At 34.0% G+C, this 27691-nt stretch overlaps 1 protein-coding gene across 2 annotated transcripts in view; it reads right to left on the reverse strand.

The window, feature by feature from the left end:
* LRBA (LPS responsive beige-like anchor protein) overlaps positions 1-27691 on the reverse strand; it is a 369838-nt gene that overhangs the window by 58688 nt on the left and 283459 nt on the right. For both annotated transcript variants that reach the window (XM_070948936.1, XM_070948937.1), the window contains one exon: positions 17273-17425. In XM_070948936.1, coding sequence (XP_070805037.1) covers positions 17273-17425 — 153 coding nt within the window. The remainder of the gene's footprint in view (positions 1-17272; positions 17426-27691) is intronic.

A 27691-nucleotide genomic window follows, 5' to 3' on the forward strand; every position in this document is an offset into this window, starting at 1 on the left:
GATTAAGGCTATACAGGGAAGGTAAGTATCAGATATACAAGCTGGGTTTAGAAAAGACCAAAGTTATTATTGTGATGTATGTGGTATATTGAGAAAGCCAAAGACTACCCCTCCCCCAAATCGATATGCTTTATTGATTACTGAAAGGCCTTCAATTATGTCAATCATGTCAAACCGTGGAATGTGTTTAGAAAAATGGGAATCCCTGAAGCTCTCATTGTCTTCATTCAAAACCTATACACAGGTCAGGAAATCATAGTGCAGAAAGAACATGGTGAAATAGACTAGTTCCAAATTGGCAAAGGGTTTGGTTAAGCTGTATCCCTTAATTATTAACCTATATGTAGAATATATATCGAAGGAAACTGAATTGAATCATAAGCATGGTTCTAAATTGGAGGAAGAAATATCAATAATCTTGTCATTCTAATGGCACTACTCTGATAGTTAAAATACAAATGATCTGAAAGCATAGAAATTAAAACCAAAGAGCACAGTGAAAAAAAGAGATTTCAGATTAAATGTAAAGAAGACTAAACTAATGAGAATAAATACAGCAACAAGGGTTAGAGTTGAAGCTGAAGATACTGAAGAGGTGGAGAGTTCTGTGTTTTAAATAATTATCAACAGCACCAATTTGAAAAAAAGCATAATAGAAAAGGGATTAATACTTTTGAACCATTATGTTGGAGAAGATTTCAGAGAACAAGCAAACAGATCATCAAATAAATCATCCCAGAGTTCTCACTCAATGCACAAATGACTAGACTCAAATTATCCATCTTCAGTTGTATTATGCAAATGCCTAAATCTTTGGAGAAATTTATAATGCTGGGGAAGATGAAAGAAAAGAGGAGATGACGACCAGAAGCAAGGTGGATAGACTTAATTATAGCAGCAATGAGTGCCCCATTAGAAGATATAAAGGATAGAGACAGATACTTTGTAGGAGACCTATTTATGTGATCACTAAAAATCAGTACCATGATACTGGTACATAACCAACCAACCAAGCAAGCAAGCAAGCAAGCATGATTGGCAGCTACAATAAACAGGTGTATAATGAACCTGTCATGTATTCTACATATAGAATCTTCTCTATCATTGAGCTATAACCCTCATCCAAGATTTATGTACAGGTAGTCCTCGGCTTAGAACAATTCCTTTAGTTCAAAGTTATAACAGCACTGAAAAAAAGTGACTTATGACCATTTTTCTCAGTTATGATCTTTGCAGCATCCCCACAATCATGGGATCAGAATTTGACACTTGGTAACTGGTTCATATTTATGACCATTGCTGTGTCCCAGGGTCATGTGATCCCCATTTGCGAGCTTTTGACAAGCAAAGTCAACAAGGAAGCCAGATTCACTTAACAACCAGGTTACTAACTTATGGCCTGCAGTGATTCACATAACAATTATGGCAAGCAAGGTCATAAACTGGGGCAGAACTCACTTAACAAATGTCTCACTTAGCAACATACATTTTGGGTTCAATTGTAGACGTATGTTGAGGACTATCTTGACAAATTGAACCATACTTCTGGCACTGAAAAGGCATGATTAGAACTATGGAGCTCATTGGTGATATTGGGCCAGTCTCTTTTTTTTTTTTTTTTTTAATTTGATTTATATGCCGCCCTTCTCCGGAGACTCAGGGCGGCTTACAATGCGTTAAGCAATAGCCTTCATTCTTTTGTATATTTTATACAAAGTCAGCTTATTGCCCCCACAAACTGGGTCCTCTTTCTCTCTCTCTTTTACAGGAACAGCTATAAATAAAAGGAATAAATAATAAAAGCAAACATGGACAATAACAGTAAAATAGTAAATCAAGGCTCTTTGAAAGAGTCATGGTTAGAATTAACACACTGAAGTAAATGGAACAAAACCACAACTTCTACATGAAGAGTCATTTTCTTAAGTCTGAATGATTACATTTTGTCTTAGCATGCAGTATTTGATTAATATATAATTATCAGCCATTATTTAAACATTAATAAAATAAGCCAATAAGATAAACATTAAGAATAATTTCTTTAACATAGATCAAGTGAGTTACTACTTTCAGGGAAACTGTAATTCAACTGAAAGTAACTGTGACCAATTGTTTATAAAACTATTGAAATGTTTGGAACTAGTTCACATTTTCAAGCTATGTTTATGTTTCCATTTATCATCCAATTCCTTATGAAGAAAACTGAAAAGGAAGAGCAGCCTAAGAACAAAATCTTATTTAAACTACATTTAAGATGTCAGGTAGTTTAACAAATTGATCAATGTTGGAATGTTATGTATACATCTAAAAACATTATAGTATTAAATGGTTTTCCTTGACTCTTGTCTCCTCCTGCATTCTTTTCCCAACATTTAATCAGTCCAGTTTCTATACTAATTTTCATTTTTATAATAATTTTATTAAATTTTAAAGTATATTGATAGAAACTAACAAGAACAAATAATCAAAAAAGAGAATAGAAAATAAAAAGTAGAAGAAGTTACAAATGCCAAGGTGTGCCATGGTGTGAAACATCTATCTCCTCCATGAAGGATTGAATACGTGGAAACCCTCCATAGTAGGGCGCAAAGTAGCAACCTGTAGAAAATTCCAAATGCCCACATTCCAACAGCATGGCATAAAACAGTCACAATACCATGAAATGCCAATTGTCCTGTGACTGAGTGGGTGTGGCTAACTCGATGTCACTCACACCCACGCAATCACATGGCCTCCCACCAAGCCATGCCCACAGAACCCGGTAGGAAAAAATGTGTGTATGAGCATGAGAAAGGCTCATTGTTAATGCTGTGGCAGAGAAAATCCGAAGTTTTCTCCCTCCGTTCACAGTGGAGCTGCTGCAGCCTGTCCCTTTAAGGTACTTTGACCCCCGGGAGGGAGGGGGCCGGGGGGACCATAAAGGGAACAGCAGCTCCACTGTGAATGGAGGGAGAAAACTTTGGATTCTTTCTGCCACAGAATTCAACATTAAAGGCTGCAGTAGAGAGAATCCAAAGTATACTTCCTCCATTCACAGTGGAGAGAATCTGAAGTTTTCTCCTGGGCTGGGCCAGAAGTGGCGCATCTCCCTTCATGGGCTGGATGCGTGACCCGACCTTGGAAGGCCAGCGGGCGTGAGAGACTGCCGGGAAGGCCATGTGGAAGGCAGGCAAGCATGGCAGGGCTGTGGGGAAGGGACTAGGCTGCTAGCTCCCTTCCCCAGGGCTGGGCAGCCCCAACAAAAGTGAGGAGTGCCTGGGCGGGGCGGGCGAGCAGCGATCAGTTTGGGGGCATGGCCAGCCAGCAGTCGCTACCACTACCAGTTTGCCGAACCGGGCTGAACCAGTCAGATTTCATTCCTGCACTCAACCCTTTGTAGGGTTGTGGATGCTTTGTGCCATTGGAGCTCCCCAGGTGTTTGGCTCTTTCAGACACCTTTTCCACACAGTGCTTAACCAGACTGGGGCAGCTATGACTTCTTTCCCTAGCCTCCCTGTACTTGTATTGGATTGCAGCACCCCAACTCATGTGTGTCCTCTGCTGAGCCTCCTGGGACTTTTCCTACCCTTTTGAGGCAACCCATACACCTTATTTGGGACTCCCTCCACTTAACAAATTGTAAGATTACTTTTTTTTTTTTTTTTTAATTTGATTTATATGCCACCCTTCTCCGGAGACTCAGGGCGGCTTACAATGCTTTAAGCAATAGCCTTCATTCTTTTGTATATTTTATACAAAGTCAGCTTATTGCCCCCACAAACTGGGTCCTCATTTCACCTACCTTAGAAAGGATGGAAGGCTGAGTCAACCTTGAGCCTTGGAGAGATTCGAACCAGCAGAAATTGCAGGCAGCTGTGTTAATAACAGGGTGCACTAAACCCTTGTACTATCAAGGCTCTTAATGATTGTAAGGAAAATTGCTGAGATTACAGTTGTGGAGCAAAGCATTCATGTGATATCTTGCTTAATTGAGATTCTGGGCCAAATTGTGGTGATTGTGAGAACTACCGGTGTATGAATAAATCTATTATGGCACAACATTAAAAGCCAATAAGCAAGAATATTTGAAGCTTAGGGTTGAAATGAGGGATTTCTTGTTGGTATTTCTGCAACCTAATGGGTAATGAGTAATGATGATGTTATCTGGTTTTGGTAATAAAACATCTTAAAGAAAATCACCAAGCTCAGACAGCACCAAGGACCCACCATATTACAAACAACAACAATTTATACAACCTAATGTTGAAATTGGTCCATTGGTCCAATTGGTCCATTAGTACATAATGTTACATATTAATAAAAGCAACTGATTTTGTTTTGGATCATAATTTTTATGCAGTCCTAACTTTTGCTTATATCACTCAGAATGTCCAGGCTATAATGTGCAACAATGTTACAAGAGATGTGATGGCACTGTGGTTAGGATGCAGTATTGCAGACTAACTCACTGCTCACTCCAGGAATTCGATTCTCACCAGATTGAAGGTTGACTCAGCCTTCTGACGTCGGTAAAATGAGGATTGTTGGGGGAAATATGCTGACTCTGTAAAACAGCTTAGGAAGGGCTGTTAAAGCACTGTGGAGTGGTATATTAAGTCTAAGTGCTATTGCTACATGAGACTTGTGGAAATATAGGGAATAAATCTACAGAAGTACAGATAGCCCTTGACTTACAACCACAATTAAGCCCAACATTTCTGTTGCTAGGTGAGACAGTTGTTAAGTGACATTAAGTTACATTAGTAACATGGTTCTTACATGGCTTTCCCATTGACTTTGCTTGGAAGAAGGCCGCAAAAGGCGATCACATGACCCTGGGACATCGCAACTGTCATAAATATTAGTCAATTGCCAAGCACCGAAATTTTGATCACATGACTATGGGGATGCTCAATTTGGATGGATTCATTCTTATTGACTATATATATAGCTATACTTGAGTACATTTTTAAAAAATTATTTCAGTCTATCTATATTAACAAGTGAAAGATAGAATGACTTCCAAAATTTCAGAAAATACTCACTGAAATTTTATAGAATCAGTTACAGTAAAAAGTGTATATTGCAACAAAACTAGGAAAATTTAGTAGATAATTATCATTTAAAAAACATACTGGTGCTATATAACCAAAAGTTATTGTTTTCTACATATTCACAAACTGACAGATTATATATCTGTACAATTTGCATGTTGTAGACAATCTTTTTCTATTAAATACACACATACACATTTACCACAAAACTAGCAAAAATTTATTATACTAAAAGCGAGCAGAATCACGGGAGCTATTTTAAACTGTTTTCCAAGAAAAAATATCTAACTGCATACTTAAAACGGATAATCTTGTTATTTATAAAGCAACTTTATTCTAAATATTAGTTGGAAAGTTAAAATTTATATTTCATAGAAAAATATGTTATGTCAAGCTATAACTAAGAGATTAAAAATATTACTGGATAGCAGAAAAAGTATTCATGTTCATAAATAATAGGTCAAGATATGCCCAGCAGAGCTTGAACTGTTTGCATGTAGAATGCATCTAAAGGAATATTTTGTTTCAATTTAGTTAAATTTAAAAGCTGCTAAATTTTATTTTCAAACTTTAAAATAAAATAATCCACACAATACAAAACACAAAAATAATAGCCAGGCAAACAACTAGCACTCACAAATCAGACAACTTACAAGCAACCTACTACTCTTCTAACCCAAGCCAGAGATAATATAATTACAACATTTTCTTAAATCAATTATCTTATTTTGTGGAGAGCTTCAATGGTGGAATATCTTTATCTCAGAACTTGAAGCAGAACAAGAGAGCAGCAAAGTCTTGCTTCAATATGTAAACACAACCTTCAGAGCTGTTCCAGAGCTAACATTAGTTTCTTGCGGATCAAGCCATGGCATAGATCAAGAGAACTATCTGCGGTCTGCATAAGCAGAGTATATTATGGGATACCCCAATCTTCCCATTTTCATTTTTCTGGTGTTGAAGCTGTGATGTCACAGAATAATAGTCACAGATTTTATTTTATTTTTTATACAGACAGGGAAAGAGTAAGATTTGGAGAAGGGCATTCCAGGAGGCAGCCCTGTACTAGAGCTACTTTTTGATTTGGATAAAAATTAAGCCAAATAGTTTACATCCATCCACTTTATCTCCACTCCTACAGAATGCATTAAATTTGACCTCAAAGAATATTGTTTAATGTTTTAGTATGTTACCATGTTTTTAGTTTTAAAACAAATGGTTTCGTAGAAAGTATATAAAGTTGTATTTTTACCAAGAATGCAAAGTTGTTGGTTTTTAATCATTATTGCTAACAGTTTTGAAACTGAAACATCCACTTAGCAGCCTTTTTTAAAAAATTCTGGTTTCTCTGAAGTATAAAATGCTAAAAAGCACATAACCAGTTCTAGTACAAATATTTTAAACCGCTCAGTATAAAGTTTATATTCAAATAAAGTCCACTAATATCATCAACTAACAACCCAGCTGCATTTCCTCATGTAATGTTTCACATATGGAAACCAAGATGCAAGATTACCTCATTTATGGTAACACTCATAAACTATATAGTACACAGTAAACATGTCTGCCTAGCAAATTAAAATATCACTGGGCTATGTAGCAGCTGAAGCAGTCCAGGACCTGTTTATAGAAACAGATATTTGTCTTTAATTTTAGAAATGGCTAAAATCAAATTCCTTTACTGCACGGCAGACTGCTTGTCCTAGACATTATGCCTTAAAACAAAAGACAGGCACACATAGCTTTTCAAAGGGTACATTATAAACAGTCTTACAGAAAGTGAATTACAACTTTAAACCAACAGTCTATTTAATTGGCTAGGAAAGGAATCAGTTTTAAATCATTTTTCTCTGCCAATTTAATGTTAGGAAAAAATTCACCTGTGCCAGGCAGCATAACCACTACATAACGTTCCTAAGAAGTATTCCAAAATGTGTATGGGTGTGTGTGGAGTCCAAAATATTTGGTTAACTTTCAGTTTTATATAAATGGAATTTGCTATTTTGACTATTGGTGGTTACAATAAAATTATAACTGAGCATTACTGCAAGCACTCACTAGAAAAAAGAGTACTGTGCTGATGTTTATCCCTAGTTATCTTTCTCGCTGATCTTTCAGCAGAAAGGAAAACTGAAACTGCACTTTATGCACATGGCAGGAAAGTTTTATAAAATAAACAAGGTATTCAGAATATAACCTGAATTGTCCATAAGAGAAAGGGCTGCATGTCAACAAACAGAAGTGGATAAGTCTGCCGTCTAATTCTTTTCACGGGGAGAGTTCCTTGAGAAACCACTGCCATGAATTGCTTTTATGGTTCTGTTCTCTTCCCCTCCCCATCCTCCTTTCTTTCCCTATTTGAATTTGAAAGTTCGAGTCTTCTTTTGAAGAAATAAAAGCCTGCATTTAGATTATATTTTTAATACTACTGAGTTTTAAATGTTCTGTGCTACTATTTCAGTAACAATGTATTTTATATTTCAATTTTTAACAGATAAAATTGCCTCAAGGAGATTCCTCAAAGTAGGATATAAAGTATTTTAAATCTATATCATCATAACTAACTAAGTTCATTCACCATAATCATAAAGACTTTTAAAGTTTTACTTCTCTTCTTAAACCAGGAAAACAAAATAAATAAAATCTAACACTGTTTTCTTATCTATTCTTATGGTCAATAAGCAATCCAATAACGGGATGATAACCAGCAGCTGAGCAAGAGATAACTGACACAATGCGAAACCTCCAAATGAAAAATAACTGGAAAAACCATTCTGGAAAACATTTCTGTATTAACTGCTTCTCTAAATAAATGAGCATCTCTGTGTAGAAAGGCAGGCCAGCATTCTGAATTGTTTCCATTTAGGCTTGAATTTCCAGGATTCCTTTTAAAATGTGTAACAATAAGGGAAAAGGCATATATGGTTTTAGCTAGTGCCTTGTCTGCATAGTCTAGAAAAGATAATTAATAAATATATCTCACAATATATCTACCCCCCCCAAACCCTCATGCTTCCAGAATAAGCCATTCTGAGGAATAAACAGGATATAGGAATTCTCAAGAACTGCAAATTAAGCCCTCATTTTTGTGTTTTTGCTTCAGTGACTTAGTCTCCAACATGAGGTAGATGGCTGCCACTTGTCACTATTAGTTATCACTACTTCCCTATTAATGAGGTCAGGTAAAGCTTGGAGGCTGGCCTGTGACAAAGAAAACAGATAAAATAGAGACTTGGGATCAAATAGAGAATCCATTATACTATAGGAATTGTAATGCTGTTCAGGAATGACCTTGGGAGATAGAAGGAATAGTCACAGACTGGACAACCCACACAAAAGATTTCTCAGCCCACAGGAGAGGAGGCATGGGAAGGGTTTAAGGGATTCTCCCAAGTTTTCCAGAGTGTTAAAGGAAAGGAGAGGGAAATACTCTCAGTCTCTCAGTCTTTTTGTTAATATAACCTCGCCATAAAGATATAGCTAGTATTCATTGTTTTATTCCTTACCTGAACTGCCTTGAAGGAGTAACCAAAATTAAGAAACTGGACTGGTAATCAGTCACTATCAGACTAGCCTTTCACACAAGGTTGTTGTTAGGTCAGTGGAACAGGGGAAATGGAAAGAGGGAGTACTGTATTAACTGCTATAATACAATTTATATCAGGCCTCCTTCAGATTACATATGATCTGCTAAAGTTATACTGATTTTTTTTAAAAAAACCCACATATTTACTTATTCAATTTTTCTGTAATTCAGTAAAAGGCAGATGAGCTATCAATTATACTAGCCTAAAATATATTCCTGTCTTAGATACTGAAGAGTAGATTAACTTTATTTTATTTGTTATAAAAAAGGACACTCAGTATTTACGTCTTGAATCCTATTAAATAAATGTAAAATATAAATTGCATCCTCCTTTTTGGCCTTTTACTCCACAAATTAAATCATTTGCTCTTAAAACCCATAGTAAGGTTGTAGAATTTGTCCCTTATTTTATGAGCGCAAAAACAAAAGGAAAAAAAAAACCAGTTATCCTATTTTATTTGTAGGAACTTCAAAATCCAGATAATTCAATGAAGAAATACAGATTTCCAGAGTGTCCATTTCACTATCTTTTTGACTAGAACATGCAAAACAATTTGTGCTCCTTGAGAGCTGATGTTTGACACAGAATCTTTTAGCTGACTTAAAAGTTTGCAAAGACAAGACAAGTGTGTGCTGAAAAGATTATACTACTAGTTAATTTGTGAAAGAACACCCAAGACTGTTAGAACATCTTGATGTACTCATTACTTTGGAATTCATTTGTTCTGACAATATTCAACAATGTTAAAACAATCACATAATGCTCACCTACTAAGAAAAATAAATGGGCTGTTTAACTTTCATAAAAACATTTTCTCTCCTGCAAAAATTATCCTTCCTGGACAAATATTTGAGAGTTCCCCTGACTATTAGTTTCCATTGATAAAATTCCCTTCCATTAACAAAATTCCTCACACAGATAAGAGATATATTATTTAATAGATCCTTCTCTCTATTTAACTTTATGATTATGAATATTTCTAGTTTATGTAACAAAATTACATCCCACCTGAAAAACAATAAAGTTTTTTTATTCACAGGATTATGTAATAATAAAGTCTTTATCATTTCTTGTTTAAAAATGAAAAATCCTGTCTCAACAAGCCAAACAATTCCTAAATCTCCACTGTTTTGCTTGTTCAGTTCTTTGTTAAATTGTGATATTCAATTTGAAACACTAAAGGAAGTATCTGAAGTATCTGAATTATAAACAGCATTGTTATAAACAGCATTGAATTACAAATATATACTCTGGAATGAACAGAAGCTCCACATAATAAATCAACCAATGTTGCCCTCAAATAATGATACAACTTTGAAATGTAATGACTAAAAGGATAACACAAGACAGTTCAGCAGTTATGACATCTGAGTAAGAGTATTACTCTTTACCAATCAATCAAAAATGTACAATTTTCCAAGAATATTTAGTATTCCTGAGATTTGTACACCACTGCCCAAAGTTCAAATATAAAAAAATAGGGCTTGTTAAGATAAAGAAAAGAGCAATTCAAGAAACTGCTTTCAGAATATTATTAATCTTCACAAATATATTGCAGGCAATATACTCTGAATTTGGTTTCTAAAGCCATTTTAGATTTTCCTATATACTATCACTGTCTCTTAGATGCATAAATATATCCATTCAAAACCTAAATAAATAGATCCAGGGAGTGGGTATAGGGAGAGAAAAGCAGAGAAGGATAGGCCATGAATTAAAGTATCCCCATTAATTGAAAGGGAATTGAGAATTTGTTAATTTTGAGATTTTTTTTCATATAAAAATTATACTGCTGTTTCACGTCAATGAGTTTCAAAATAATAACTGTAGTCAAGGGGGCTTTTCTCAGCACCATCTGGTATAGCAGATGTGTCTTTTCCTGCATTAGAAGGCCCTTCAGTCTGTCAGTCATGCCCTAGTCACCACAAAGCTTGTCTACTGCAATATACTTTACATGGGTCTGTTCTTGAAAACTACTCAGAAGCTTATCTATCAGGACCTAGGAAGTAGATGTTCCTATGTTATAGGACATTTTATTTTTCAAATACGATCCCCCCTCAAAATCCATGCCTTGATCTAAAATTAGTGGGACCCCTTGTTGGCTGTGCCCATTATTTTTGTTTTTGTCTGTATATTGTGCCTGGATGCCATCTTAGTTTTGGATTATATTTGGTTCTTATGTTATTATCTTGTGAATCACCCAAAATCAGTTTCAGTCAGCTAACACCTAAATTCACTAAAATAAACAAGTAAATAAAGTTTTGTGGGAATTTTCTGTGAATCTGCATATACGGTCCACATCTAAATTAACTAAACAACTAATAGTGTTCATCTAATATATAAATGAAGTTTTTATATTATTGGCAGTAGTAATTACAATTTATAAATATTTAGCAAATATATTACAATTTATCTATCAGCTGCATTTGCTATCAAAATTCGTAGTTTAAAATATTTTGTAAACAAAAATGTAAAAGTAAGCTTAGTAATAACAACATAACTATGAGAAAGACATCCCGAAGTACTATACATGAAATCCTTCATTTCAATGTACATATAAAGTTGTTGGAGAGAGATTAAACTGGGGGAGGCGTCAAATGGAAAATTATTCTGGAATCTCTATATAGGCACAAGGGGGCAAAGTCTGACCTCCTTTAATTGCCCTCAAACTTAATATAATCTGGCCCAGGGATAAACTGCCAGTTTGAGAAGATTCCTGTGTTATAAGCAGGGGCAGGTTTCAAAACCGGTTTGCTCGTGGGCATATGCGCATGACACTTCTGCGCATGTGCAGAATTGTCCGGGCGAGTGGGCAGAGCCTCCCGCTGCCACCGCTACCAGTTCACTCGATCCGGGGCGAACTGGTAAGCAACCCATCACTGATTATAGGTCTAAGAAATAAAAAGGTTAATTGAACAAAAAAATTCACATCAGAAAATCTAATCTGTTTCTAAAGTTTTTGTTACAAAACAGTCATTTGAAACTAAGAATATAACCCTGCATGCCTGGATGGTACCTATCAGTTATATATGATAAAAAAAAACAGTCCCCAAATATTCATTTATGACTTAATGGATTGTGTTTGGTTGAGCCCCTAAAAACTATATATATTATGAAGTACCACCTAAAGTGCCCCCATTTTTAAAATATTTTATATGCTATTAATGCATTCTCAAGGAGTCTTCCCTTTTTGACTGGTGTACCTCCACTACAAAAGCTATTTTAACATCTAATCCTCTCTGAATTTTGATAGCTGTGACTCTGTAAATTATTCTGTTTCATAAGAAAGAAACTACCTTTACTGAAATGTAGAAGGCTCTAAACCAGTTAGAGAGCAACCCATTTTCTTTGGTTTTCAATCTACACAGATTTAAGCTCAGAACTAAATGAGACATGTACTCAAGTGTGTATGAACACAATTCCAGTTATCTATGAGACCTAGGATCATGCTATGTCAGAATCATAGTTGTCTTCAGAGGTCCAGCTGTACGTGTGAAAACCGGACAGAGAAACAAATAAAGCTAGTATGCACTCTTTTCATTGTTTAGTTTGAAGGCATTGGTTGAATTTTTGAAGTGAGCCAATCATCTGAATCACAGATAAAAAATAGAATACCGTATTTTTCGGAGTATAAGATGCACCTTAGTTTTTGGGGAGGAAAATAAGAAAAAAGCTGACTGGCAGGTGGATTGGCTTCCCCGAATACCCCCAATCAGCTGTTCCCAGAGGTGAATTTTAGCAACAGGTTCCTTGGTTGTGAGCTCTGTGCCTTGCTTTTTTTTGCTTTTTTTTTCTGCCTCTGAAAGCCTCCAAAGCAGAGCTTCAGAAAAAAAGCCTCTGAAGCTCTGTTTGGGGGCTTTCTTTCTGAAGCTTCGTTTCTGATGCTTTTTCAGCCTCTGAAACTTCCATTTGAGAAGCTGGGTGGGGCTACATTCGGAGTATAAGACGCACCCAGATTTTCACCCTCTTTTTTGGGGGGAAAAAGGTACATCTTATACTCCAAAAAATATGGTAGGTAAAGAGAGCTCTTAGTCAGTAGACTAAAGCTGCTGGTTAACAAATTGGAAATTTATGACAGCGATTTATTGAAAAAAGAAGAAGGAAAAAGAACAGCTGAAAGACAAGCCCAACAGAAAGAAAAGATATGGAGACAGAAGTGCTATATATCAATAGTAGAAAGAGATATTTTGTAATGGTGAAGATATTTGGGAAAGATAGCATTCTACTGTATTTGTTATTAGCCTTATACTTTTCTTATCTTGTGTGAGGATGAACGGACACACAGACAACTTTTAATATAAAACACTTGGATTTCTTGTTCATGATCTTTGCCACTATAGAACATTTCCATTACTGTTTCTTTATTATCTGTACTCTATACTTTTTTATATTTTTATTTTTTAAATATTACATTTAACAAAAATTCAGTAAAAAGAACGATGCAAGCTTCCAAATTAAAGCTGCATCAATATGCAATATCTCTAGGTTCTGCTATAAATATCAAACTAAGACAGAGGAGGAAAACCTACTCATTTGTACGTCGCCATTAATGCAGCATATAAAGCAAGAAAGATATATACGATAATGGATAGCACTCTATTCTCAAGGGAATTACATTCTAATAGCATTTCTTCGGTTGAATGAGAAAGTGCAAGACAATGAAAGCAGTAGCTTCAAAAAAGAAGTGAAACTAGCAGCCCACCGAATCAAATTTTATTTAAAAGGCAAACTTCTGTTTATAGATAATCCTTAGACATACAAGGTTTTATCCTTGTTTATTAACACAAGTATAATGTAAACCAATCAGAAAAGAAAATCTCAGCAGAATATTTTAGAGAGAAAAAGACCAATTCCAGGCATTAAAGTTCTTGTCATAGTCTATCATGGCTAAAATATAGAAACTAAGGTGAAATTATGCAAATATATGTTTTAATTACATTTTAAAAGACTAATGTTTGGCTCCAGAAAAGTCTTCCTCCATCAGAATTAAGAAAGCTAAAATGGTCAAGATTTGTTCCAATCTAAGAACATATATTCAAGAATTTTATTTCTTAAGGAAATAAAAAGATGCATTTCTCATATTACTGTGTTTCCCCGAAAATAAGACCAGAAAATTAGCCCTAGCATGATTTTTCAGAATGCTTGTAATATAAATCCTACCCCAAAAATAAGCCCCAGTTAAAATCCATCAGCCAGATGGACACATTTTAGTACCATATTTCCCAGAAAATAAGACCTCACCTGATAATAAGTCCTATGCGTCTTTTGGAGCAAAAATTAATATAAGACCCGGTCTTATTTTCAGGGAAACGTGTAAGTATCCATCTACAGTGACTAAGGTGTTGTCTTAGAAACCATCTGACTGGGAGTTCTAGCCTTCCTTAGTCATGAAAGACAACTAGGTGACTTTGGGCCAGTCATTCTCTCTCACCAAAGAACCTAATAGGGTTGATATTGTTGTGAGGGAAAACCAGGCAAGATTAAGTATATTCACCACCTTGAGGCAGAATAAAAATATCATCATAATCATTATCATCATCATTGTCATCATCCTCTTCATTGCAATCTTGTGATACAGCAATCTCTTTCCAATTCAACCTACCTGATATTATGATATAAAGTTTGCCTGCATATGTACAGTTTAAAATCTCTTTTTTTACACTGAGTTAACACAGGAAGCCAAGGGAACATATTATTCCATCCTAATATATAGAAAAAATATGGCCATGATACCACACCTTATTTTCCACTGGAATCTTGCCTCCCAATTAAGATTACTAAAATTCTGGTAATAAAGAGTTAATATATGCATTAAGGTCCTTAAATATTGAAATATAGGAATGTGTTTCATAGTAAACCACCCTACCCTTAATGAGTTAGAACTGACTATATATATTCATTACTTTGGTACATTTGATTAAAAAATATTACTTTCAATCAATAGAAGATTGACTGACTGACTGACTGACTGACTGACTGACTTTGAAGGGCAGAGAGCAGCTCCACACAACTAATACCTATCAACAGTAATAGCCTGAAAAACAAAACAAAACAAAACAAACCCTCACACTGTCAATTCACCAGTAAAAACACTGAAAAACAAAAGACTGAAATTATATGCTGGAAACAGAATGCTAATAGTTTGAAATAAATATACCTACAGTATACATCTCTACATGAAATAGCATGCTTTGAGGTCCTATCAGAAGACATTCTTATATAAATTGAGACCTGGAGACAGGTGACACTATTCAGCCTCATTGGATGGGCAGATGAATATAAACTCATTTTAGAAATAACCTATTCCAAAACCATGGTTAATACAGTTCCAGAATCTATGGAAATTCGTAACCTTCATTTGTCAATACTTTCAAATACTAACTGAACACTTTTGTTCTACAGGTATTTAATTAATGTCCTATAAAGTAGATATTCTTCTACTTTAAAATTGGATAGTATTTTCTTTATTTCTACTGTTGTTTTCATGATTTCTCTTTTGTGTTTCTATATTATTTTAATTTAGAAGTCATATTTAAAGAGAATTATCTTCGCCCTTTCATCCTTGTTCCAAAATAGACAAAACAGTCATATTAAAATAACAATGATTAACAATTAGCATTATATATCCCCATTGTTGTCGTAGCACTATACAATTTGTTATTATATACTGCTCTATATATCATCTGTTTCTCTTGCTGGACTATTCCAATAAGAGATAGACAGCTGCAACACTATTTCCCCATTCACCATAAGGACCATCTGACTTTAATTGTAGTACACAGCTTGATGTGGGTCTGGTTATGAGAAACCAAAGTATCACAGTGTAATAATCCGGAAAAGCAGAAGCCTGCCAAGCACAGGACTGAAACAGAGGCTTGGGCTGTTTAGTTGGCTGATGAGATGGAGGAAAATATGATTAATGAGCAAGGTATAATGATATCAGGAACCCGATTAGCACCACAAAAAGGTCACAGATCAAAGCAGCATGCATTTCCAATCACTGCAGAAAAATCTGTACTATGTATTGAAAGGGGAAAAATTGTCCATTGTACCCTACAAAATTACCACTTAAAAGGTCTATAATAATTTATAATTATCTCATTAATTGCAAAGATAAATATATAAGCATTCTATTTTTGAAACGGATCTAGTAGTAAATGTGTTTTGGTCAAAATATTCCTTTTTAAGAAAGACATTTCTCTTACTTACATTTTTTTGTAATCAGATAACTATCTATATAATATTAAAATTAAACACTGAATATGTAATTATTTGGACTATATTTTCAGGATGTCACTTGGAAAATGCCTATATACATATATAGTCATCTTGCTAATAACTATGTATAATTGGTATACATAATAAAAAAAATCAAGGTAAAATGTACGCCATAAATGTACTGTCACTATCAATATCTTGCTTTTTCCTGTATTTTGGAGTTAAACATAGATGTTGTCTAGGTAGTGATTAAATACAGATCAGCTTTGTTTCAGTAAAATGGCTGAATATCACTCTTACATTGGAGACAACATTTTTGAAATATTTGTATAGTGAATTGTGTGAAATTCATTATATAATTACAGAGAAAAAGTTTGCATTGTTGGTTTCTGAGGATTGCTTCTCTAAATAGATACTATAATTGGCCAAGAAATGACAGCAGCGTAAAAGGGAGCGAAATGAAGTACTCCAGGACCCATACAAGTCAGAAATTGTGTAGGATTGTATATGCAAGATAGAAGCATTCTGACATGTTGCTATATTCCTAATTTCAGTCCCTTTTCTTGGCGGACCCTTGTTCCCTACTGGGAACAAACCTATTTATGAGTCTCTTTGTCCTGAAGCAGAAACTTAGGAAATATCCCATATGCATTCCTGAAACCCCTCAGATACCAGAAAATGATGTTAAACTCTAGTGTTGAATTACTAAATTTTGATAGCATATATTTTCCCCCGATTACTAATAGGTGAATGGAAGGAAGAGTTTTACAAGAACCCAACCACTTCAATCTTGAAATTGACTCCTCTTCCAACCATCTGAACTGCCCTGAAAGCATATTTTAAGAATTTGGATGAGAGGCTTTTTGCTCACATTATATTCTTCCAATTAATAAATAAGCATAGTACCTTGCCAAATAAAGAAATATGACTTTCAAAAATAGAAAAAAACCATTCTTCCATACCACCTATTTGAGGAATTCATTTGTTTTTACTGTTCCTTCTCCATATTTACATTAGTGTAGTTTTCTTAAAAATACGTTTGCATGTATCTGTATAGTAACTTTCATTATTCTACTAGAGACTTAAGTAATTTTAATGATAGCTAAATTCTGAGAAGCCAAGAAAGGTATCATAAGTAATCTAAGTGTTGAATTGAAAAATATTAGGAAGAAATATTAGGAAGATAATTACATTAAAACATTGATAAAAGCTCTGTGAATGCTGTTAACGTATTTTACCCTTTTAGTGATATGATTAAAAATTAGCACCAACATTTAAATTAAAAATAAATGTAAAACTGTAGAGATTTCCAGTCTCCCCAAATAGCTGTTTTCATTCCAAGCTACATAAATTCCAGCTTTACATGGTTAAAAATGACATATTTTTTGAGAAAGGTCATAACTTAACACAATTAATAGTTTATTGTTATCTTACCAGTCTATTTATGCGAACAAATTCTTCTGGGGTTTTAGCCCATGGTGGAAGTTCAACATCAGACACCACTGTTCCATCATCCATCACTCCAAGATTGTAATTATTGAAATTGACAAACATCTCAGGTAGATAATAAAATTCAGGAACAAGCTCCTATATGGAAATGAAAACCAGTGACATGTAATAAATTGGGTTATCATAGAAGTCACTCACTTAAAAGAGATAGTGAATGCAATGGAAAGTACTTTCATTTTGTATATATAATAATATTTTCATTTTACATGTATTAAATGTTGCAGAAAACTTGCTCATAGTGGTAGATAAATGCAATATTTGAAATGTTGAATGAAAGAACAGTAGGTATGTTTGTCTAAACATAGTTTAATCTGAAATTAAAACACTAAATTTTAGTATTCTTTAAAATAATGGAAGCTGTAACATTTCAAACTCATATTTTTAACTTTTGTTTTGTTTTAAAGTTCACGTTCATATCATGTTTAGAAACATTAAACGCTCACTAAAGTATACTGTAAAATGTGTAGCATTATATTCTGCATTTGATTTCAAAATCAGATTCAGAAAAATGTGTCTAAATGATTCCCTGAATATTCCCTGAATAATTTAAGATACAATATACTCTTATGCTTGCTATGTCTATGTAAGCAGCACTGAGTAACATACTCAACTTGGCAACAGAATGCTTATAAGATGCATTGGTATTATGCATACAACAATAAAGTATTGCATACTTAAGAGTGTAGCTGGAGGTTAATGATGGCACCAATTTTTAGGAAAATTGGCTACTGCAATGATAATGTATAGGATTATTTTTTAAAGCATTTAGAATGAATAAACCTCTATTAAAGCAATCTATCAATATTAGCCATAAAGATACTTAAATGCTGGATAATTTTTTAAAAAGTGTCAGACAAAATATAATATATATAGAAGGGCTAAAAAAATAATTAACTGAGACAATTAACTAATCAATTGGTTTGGACCCAAAAGCTCCTTCTCAATTTGTGGAAGATTTATTCTATGATCATTCAACTTCATTACGTTATGATTTATTATAACTAGAAGTTTATTCTTTGTAAACTTATTTGAATTGCTGTTTTCTATTTCAATAAAATATATGTATTTTAAGAAATGACCCCAATCAAGTTCTTATACATAAAAGTTATTCTGAAATTTATGATGCCACATAAAGAGCTACACATCATAAACTCCATTTTACTGTACATTAGTTGCCCCAAAATCCTGGTAATGGAAGAGTATGTATTTGATTTTCTGTAATACTCTTACTCTGGCAACTCACTGCACCACCTTCATCTGTTTCAGGAGGTCCAGTAGGGATATGAGAAAATAGGACTAGGAAGAGAAATATTTTTTTTATTGTAACATTATCTTTTATTCCAGTCAGCCTTTAGATTTATATGAAAGAGCCTTGCACGCAGATTTCTTTACTTTATAATATAGCCTATAAAAAATATAAAAATGTAATTGCTTTCTCTTGATTGCCACATGGTACTGTTCTTAAATTATACTCTGTAATTCATGTAAATCAGGTTTCCTGACAGTAGTAATTTTTATATCCATAAATTAAAATTGTCACTGAAATCATAGTTAAAGGCTGGATAGATTTTATCCAAGTTCAAACATAATGCTAAATTGCATTATTTTAAAAATATGAGCAAAAATGTTTACATCTGAATGAAACTAATTGTCCCTATGCTTCTTTAGACTGTGGGCAAGAGCTACATTTTAAATTAAAAGTAAATAGAAATTTAAAATATTAATTAAGGCATTAGCTATTAAATGAAAATATTAAATAATATAAATATAAAGCTATTTTACAAGATACTTAAGATTCCCAATAATGTTGAACTTTGTAATGTTCTTCATTTTATATACTCATAAGAAATGCTTCAAATGATTAAAAAAACCTGTGCATTATTAATTTGATGTGTTAAAATGTTAAAATAAACTAGCCAATTTGAAACTGATTAAATATCCAAACAGTTGAACAGAATGTACAATATGAAGATTTCATCATAGCTGTCAATTATACTAAGAGTACACTAGTGTATGCCTATCTTTCTTCTCATTACATTGTGGTGTACCATACTTAATCTAGAAAATAAAAATAATAAATGTTATTATTGTTTGTCTGTTTCACATATTTCTCAAGGTAGAAAATGTATTTTATTCGCTGTTATTAATATTTACCATAATGAAACATTATAAAATGTTTACAAAAACAGATTAGAGAAAGCAATTAATTCTTCTGGGAATTCTATCAATTTCTTTTAACAAACACTTCATGAATGAAAAGACTTAATATTTGTAATTGCTTTAGGAAATGATTTCATTGCAAGTAAATGGTGTAAAATTGGTCTTTCTTCCAACAAGTGAAAACTACTTTCCATTTAATAAGCAGAAAACCACATTCTGTGCATTGGCCCCAGTGGTTAACGATGTTAGAGGCCCAGTGTATCAGATTCTAAATCCACTCTTGACATGGGTCAATGGATCAGTGGTCTTCCAGATACCACCCTCAGGGTCAACTGTGGCAAGAACAGTTTCCAAATAGCTGAGTGCAATACCAGGTCATCAGATTATAGACAAGGTCATCCTAGAGTTACTAGAGCAAAAGCAGAAAAAATGAAGCAAGAATTAAGCTATTATCACCTCAGACCTTGTGAAAAACAGCACAGCGATGTATGCTGAATATTTGTATACAGGCATGTGAATTATTGTAAAACAAGATCACAAAGCGTCTCCTTAAAATAAACTCTAGATGTGTATGTGGAGATATTTTATGGACTAAAGAAATCGGTGGCAAATAAATTTAACAAATAAATAAACAAACAAGAGAAACGGAAATATTTATATATATTTAGTTTAAATATATATTGGGTATAATAGAAAAGAAATAATACAAATTGTTCTTGGTTTAACTTTAAATTCTCTTACTAGCCAAACGTCATACAAATCTGAATATTTTAATCATGAATGCAAATACATTCTACAATATAATCTAAAAAATTATGTCCATATTATTTGTAGATGAACTAACACCCATATTGGTATTCAGAAAGAGTCAAAGGTATCTTTTGTTATAAATAATAGGTAAAGATCTTGCCAATATCTCGTCTTTTCTAAAATCATTCCAGTTATTATGTCCATTATTTTTCAGACAAATAAGTAACCAAGTTTGTTCTAATCTGCCATTAATGATATAACTTTGGTTGCATTTACACATGCTCAATTCAGTAAAATAGTGAGTAATCTAGTGTAAGTAAAGTATCATTAAATATATGAACCAGAGCTACAATAACTTTGAAGATATACAATGTTTTCTCTTTTTTTTTAATTAAAGCAGCTATATTTTTTGAGACTTATACTTCAATCTAAAAAAGAATGTCATTGCTTTAAGAGTCAAATGACTTAGCTTTCCAAAGCAGTGGAATGATTTTTCAGGTTCTTGCAGAAACTTGCAAAAGTGTATGGCTGTTTTAATTCTTGGCAATGTAGTTGTGCTTATGTGAAATCCAAAAAAATTCTAAATCATTTCCAATAATCCAGCTCAAGGATTATTAGCTGCTATGGAGCATTTCTGGTGTAGAGTTTCTACACTAATATTTTATATCTCTCTGAATATTTCAGAGGAAAAAAGACAATCTGAAAGCAATTTGAAGAATAAGGAAACACAAGTTTCCTGTTTCTCCATCTCTTTCCCAATGCCAGTCACTCCTCTGGAAAGAACTTTACTTTTTGTAAACATTTCAGGGAGTTGTTAAAAATTTACACCAACTAAATAAAGTACAGATTCCCCTGGAGGAAATGTGGTACCTATGAGTCAACACTGACTTAATGGAACTTAATAATATCAAATAAAAAAATAAATGCAAAAATCAATTTAATTGTCAAATAAATGTTTAAAAAACCTATGTTTTCTATTAGTATTATAATATAGCTAATAATATAGCTTCCATATTTTCCTACATTAAGGACTACATTTTATGACTTTGTGAAGATCTTTTTCCCAACAAATAAATCACAGAATTGCAAATAAGTTACTCCTAACACACACACACACAAACATATAACCTCAGTCTCCAACTTCTTTTAAAGATTTTTGTACCTCAATTATCAAACTGAACCCTTAAGTGTTTGCTTTGAGTTTTTATTGTTTTCTTTTTTATTCCCCTCTATTTTATTTGCTACACTGTTTGTACCCTACAATGTATAGTTTATATGATTATTTTGTAGATGACTCTTAACATATATGTATTAAGTATTCTTAGAAGAATGAAAGGTAGGATATAGTCATATCAATTAATGATAAGTGAAGTTCCAAGACTTGTTCCAATCTTATGTCAACTTACAGTACTTCTGTAAGTAGTAGTTCTAGGGCAGTGTTGGCAAACCTTTTCGGCACCGAGTGCCGAAACAGGACTGTGTGGGCACGGGGGAGCACCAGAAACCGGAAGAGCAGCTCCCTGGCAATACACATGCAGGAATGCCAGAAATCGGAAGAGCAGCTCCTTGGTGCGCACATACAGGAGTGCCAGAAACTGGAAGAGCTGTTCCCGAAGCTGAGCTTTTGGTTTTTGTCGTGTGCATGTGCGCCGGTCACCTGGTCTTCCAGTTTCCAGCTAGCTGGTGAGCATGTGTGTGCCGGAACCTGGAAGAGCAACGGGTGACGGCTGGCGTGCCCGGAGAAATGGCTCTGTGTACTACTTCCGGCACGCATGCCATAGATTTGTCATCACTGTCCTAGGGTCTCTGTAAAAACAAATAAGGTAATATACATACACATTCTTTTTATTATGTTTATTTAGTGTGCTCTAGTTAGATATCCACGAATTTTATCAGATGAAGCCTCATCGATATATATTTCTTACAGATTATTTTGTTAAAGCTGATTTTCATTTATTTGTTTTGCTAGGAAAGAGGAAACAGACCCCCGTTCTGATCATTGCTAGGATTACCATAATGTGAACAGACACATCCAACTCACACTTGTACCTCTTAAAACAAAATATTTTCTGTTTTTAGACTCTTGTCTTCAAACAAACAAGAAAAGCAGGTGATTTTGTGCCTAAGGAAGGGCTAAAACCAGTGGTGGGATTCTGCCAGTTTGGCCGAAACGTTTGTTAAATTGCTGGCTCACCCCGCCCCTTACCCCACCCCTCCGCACCACTATTTATTGCCAATAAATAGTGGTGGGCAAAGGGCGGGCGAGCCAGCAATTTAACAAATGGTTCGGTGGTTTTTTTGTAATTTTATTGGCCCACAGAGCTTCAGCATAGGCTAATTAGCCCGTTGATTAGATCGGCCTCCCGACTCTCAGCTGATTTGCTCTCAGCTGTTTTGCGGAGGGCTCTGCTGCTTGTTTGCAAAGAGTTCTGGAGCAGATTTTTTTTCCCCTAGCTATGCTGAAAAACAAAACTGAAAGTAAAGCAGGCTGTTGGCTTTGCTGTTTGCTGCAACATTGGAAAATTAGGCAGGCAGATTTCTTTTCTTTTTCCTCACCAAAAAAGGTAGGTGCAAACAATGGGAAATTTAGGGAAAAAGAGGAGAGTTCAAGATTTTAAAACACAAAAGAAAAAAAGCTCTATTTAACTAGGGAATTGTAATAATTGAGATACTATTAATTGTATATTGTGTTGAAAGCAGAAATGGTTAAGTTGTGGTTTGGAGGAATATATGGGGGAAATTATTTGGTTTATTATTATTGGTAAATATAATTAATTGATTTGTAAGAAAATGAATTGCATGGAAATAATTGGAATATTCACGTTCATATTGATTAATATACAAAAAAGATAGTTATTTAACTAATTGATTTATATTAAAATGTTGAATTTATATTAAACAACTGTAATATTACATAATTAACCAATGTGAGGATGGATATAAAAATAGATGACAATGGGAAGGGATATAGAATAGAAGGGAAAAATTGAATTTGATTAAGATTAGAGATGAGGATGAAGGGTAATATTGGTTTTTTTAAAAAATAGATAAGGAATAAATATGGCAAAAAGGAAATATATAAATTGTAAATTTAATTGAAATGACTAAACACTGTTTAAATTTGTGAACCGGCCAAATACTCTGTTCAAAGAAAATACATTGTATGTTTGTATGTGTGTTTCTAATTATTGCTATTTATTCATATTTGTTCTCTTTTATTCTTTAAAATTTAACAATTCATTCTTTATCTTAATATCTTTATATTTGTTTGGGGTTGCCTTTCTTCCATTTCATCTTTTTTACTGTTCAGCAATCTTTCTCCTCAAACCTATCATCTCTCTCTTTTCTTTCCTTCTTACTTTCTTTCTTCCTCCCTACTTCCTCTTCCTTTCTCCTTCTCCTCTCTTCCTCCCTCTCTTACCCTCACTCCTACTCTAATTTCCCTTCCCTTCCCTTCCTCCCTTCTCTTCCTTCCCTCTCTCTCCTTCTTTCTTCCATCTCTCTTCTCCTTCCTTCATCCCTCTCTATTGCTGTATCCTTTTGTGCATATGGATTACTCAGAGGGCTGAAAAAGTTATTTTTGACTGGTCCTCGCACTTTTGACCACTCCTCGAACTTACAACTGTCCTCAAATTTTACGTTTTTCATCCTATCTTGTCACTATGGTGAAGAGAAGCAGTTGTGAAATGAGTGACCCGGTTGTTAAGAATGCTACAATGGGCATAAATGATGACCAGTCATAAGGGTGAGGACCGGTCAAAAGTGCGAAGACCTGTCAGAAATCACTTTTTTCAGCCCTCTGGGTAGTCCTTTTGTCCATATGGACTACTCAGAGGGCTGAAAAAGTTATTTTTGATTGTTCCTTGCACTTTTGACCAGTCCTCGAACTTACGACTGTCCTCACATTTTACGTTTTGCGCCCTATCTTGTCACCGTGATGAAGACAAGTAGTGGTGAAATGACTGACACGGTTGTTAAGAATGCCGCAATGGGCATAAATGTGAGGATGGTCATAAGTGCGAGGACCAGTCAGAAATGACTTTTTTCAGCCCTCTGAGTAGTCCCTATGCACATAGCCATGCCCACCCGGTCACATGACCAGCTAGCCACGCCCACCCGGTCACATGACCAGCTAGCCACACCGACTAAGCCACGCCCACAGAACCGGTTGTTAAAAAAATTGAATCCCACCACTGGCTAAAACTCACTATCACCTGATTTCTAGCCTGGTACTTTAACCACTATATTAAACTGTCTCTTACATCCTTGTCTTCAAGGGCCATTAAGGGGAGATTAAATGCTGACTATTCTCCTAGTTCCAAATACCAAACTACTTGTTACAATAAAAGAGTGAAGATACAAGGCTTAATAAGTTTATTCTGTTATTTGAACAGTTTCAAATAAGATATACATTCATCTTATGCCCAGCTTTTTTCATCCTTTTTTAAATCAAACCTGAGGAAATAAAATTATATATAGATATACATGAGGTTAAAGCCAATCCTTGTCATCAGGCCATAAAAGCCCTAGACTTATGATCAAAGCATCAAGCAATCCTTTAACTGCCATTTAATTTTTGTTTGAACTCCTAGCTTTTGTTTTGTTTTTACATTATACAAGCTCTTTTCTGCCAATTTGATCTTACTGTTATAGTCTAATAATTACACGGCAGGATAGAACATTAGATAAACTAAAACTCCTTTTCCAATTTTACTTTACTGCCAGGTAGGTGTTAATGCTTTCCCTCAGTCCCTATTCATACTTAGCTAACATATGTTTTTACTCCATAGTTAAGTAAAACCTAAAACATATTTTACCTTTCAAAACTACCTTTAAAGTATTAGGCAGATGTGAACTTTGACATAGTTAACTACAATTTGACTTTTACTGCAGGTAATTTTCTTCTGATGTATCAGATAGCAAATAAAGGTAGTCACACTCTTCTGAACAAAGTTGTACAAGAATGAGATGAATTTAGGCAAATTCACCATATGTCAAAAGCAAGCTTTATAATAATATAGCTCTTAAAATAATTATTGTATTCATCTTGCTGTCATCATCATCTCAACCACCACCACCTCATATAAGATCTTGATACTACAATTACATCATCATGAAACAAATAGGGCATGTGGAAAGAATGTCTTGTGGGAACTATGCAACATTTCAGTTATTGTTCCATGATTATGATGTTGCATTTTGTGTCTCTGCTTGTAGCCCTGTATATTGATAAACGTATCATTACTATTTAATGATTAATAACAATTGTGCTGTGTCATTTTTATAAAGTGAAGGAAATTATCCACTATCTATACATCAATTGTCCTCAACCTGACATCTTCCAGATATTTTGGAATTTCTAAAATTCAAAGCTAGTTTAATATGTTGGCTGCACCCATGGTTACAATCTAAATGTTTATAGGAAAAAATTAAGATGGGACAGACAAATAGTGTGTGGTATAATTATTCAAGAATTATATTGATATTTACATGCTTGTATAATTAATTATGTAAACTTTTTACAAAACCAAATATTGGTGCGATAGACAAATCTGGAAAAGAAGTATTTACTGTGTGAATAAGCACTAGCTAGAGCATAATTATACTGATGATAAAAGTTTTTTATTTTTAAATTTACAGTATAGAAAACATATGATTAAATGCTCTTAAATTAAATTAATCAAATGTGTTTTGATTAACTGATTATATATTCTACAACATACATGAAATTTAATGAATTAACAAATTAATTTCAACAATTCTTAATATATAAAGACTTAAGCAAGCAAGAAGGGAAATTCCCAGGATAGAGATGGCCATTATATAAATATTTCTCAACTGTCCAAAGCCGTCAAGTGACATGCCCAAGTACCCATTAATTCAAAAGAAAATAACGAATAACCTTAGAATTTAAACATTGACAATATTTAGGTCTCTAACATTATTGCACTGCAGAATAGCAATCAGCTGTCGTTGATTATGTGACAATAGGGTCTGCAATACAGATTCTAGTCTGAGTGCATAGTACATGAAAATCTTCTTACAAGTCAACTAAAGGTTAAGCCTGCAGACACTGATTATTTATTGTCTAGGCTTGGTATGAAGAATAACCACACAGTCGTCAAAAATCAACTCCTCACTATACTTGGCCTATCTAATCCTAGCCAAATCCTAACTTGAAAATATTGTATAGATTATATCAAAGCAGGGGGCCTAGCAGTTAAGACACTGGGCTTGTCGACTGGAAGGTTGGCAGTTCAAGATTGCAAGGACTGCATGACAAGTTGAGCTCCGGTCCTTGCCCCAGCTCCATAAAGGAGAGAAAGGATTTTTTTAAAAAAATGCAAAGGGAGATGGACATTTTTGAAATTTGATAAATATAAATAAATAAATAAAAATAGTTCAAGACATATCTGCAGTTAAGTATATATTTACTAATCATAATCTACCAATTATTTCTAACAATGTTAATTAAGAACATGCTTACATGAATTAGCAAATTCTCTCAAGTATTATTTACAGTTTCTCATAATTTTAGACCTCTTAGATATAGTGTGATTACAAGGTGAAAGTAAAAAAACAAAACAAAACAGAATGAATCCACAAATAATTAGATACAATAATTCTAATAAGCTATTAGATCTAGTGTCAGTAATGCATAAGTTTTGACATCTTTAGCTGTTAGCCTGGATAACCAGCTGATATGTTTAATGCTGGGGTCCTGATGATCATGTATCTCACAGATAAATTGTAAAAAAAAAAATAATACTGATTATAATACCATCACTCTCAGAATCCACACCCTTCTTGAGTTACTTCAGCCAGACAGTGTCACAAAAAGTCTCAAACAGAGCAGAAATATTCTCTTCATCAGAATCTGCACTGCCCGTATTTTGCATATGCATACTAAGATTAAGATTGTGTGACCAATAAAAGCACTAGACAAGAATAGCTATCATTATAAAACAAACAAAATCCTTGGAACAACCAGGAAAATAAGTCACTAGCAAAACACCAATGGCTTCTCTCCAGTTAAAATAATAAGTGGTTTAGTTCTACTGTGATCCAGGATTGACAGTAATTTCTGTTCTGGTATTAGACAGGCCAACATATCTGTATGATACCTAAAGAGCTACAAAACTTCAGTTCACATCTAACTTTGGAGACTGTTTAAATCTAATATAATAGAAGTCTTGCAAGACCTAAAAGCTTTCCTGACTGGCTTGTTCATGCTTGCCAGCATCCTGTTTCAGATAGACAATTCTACAGAGGTGGCAGAAAAAGCTTTATACTGCAGTAGTTTAGGTCCAAATGGTTATTTTAGAGAAAGTTTTGAATGTATAACTTTTGACCTTATAAGGGGGGAAAAAAATCACTGACATCAGGCCATTAAAACATGATTCAATCTAGATCTTAATCCTGAAGTTGATGAAT

This window comes from Pituophis catenifer, unplaced genomic scaffold (assembly GCF_029215685.1).
Source record: "Pituophis catenifer annectens isolate HBS135680 unplaced genomic scaffold, rPitCat1.0.hap2 SCAF_8, whole genome shotgun sequence".
NCBI lineage: Eukaryota > Metazoa > Chordata > Lepidosauria > Squamata > Colubridae > Pituophis > Pituophis catenifer.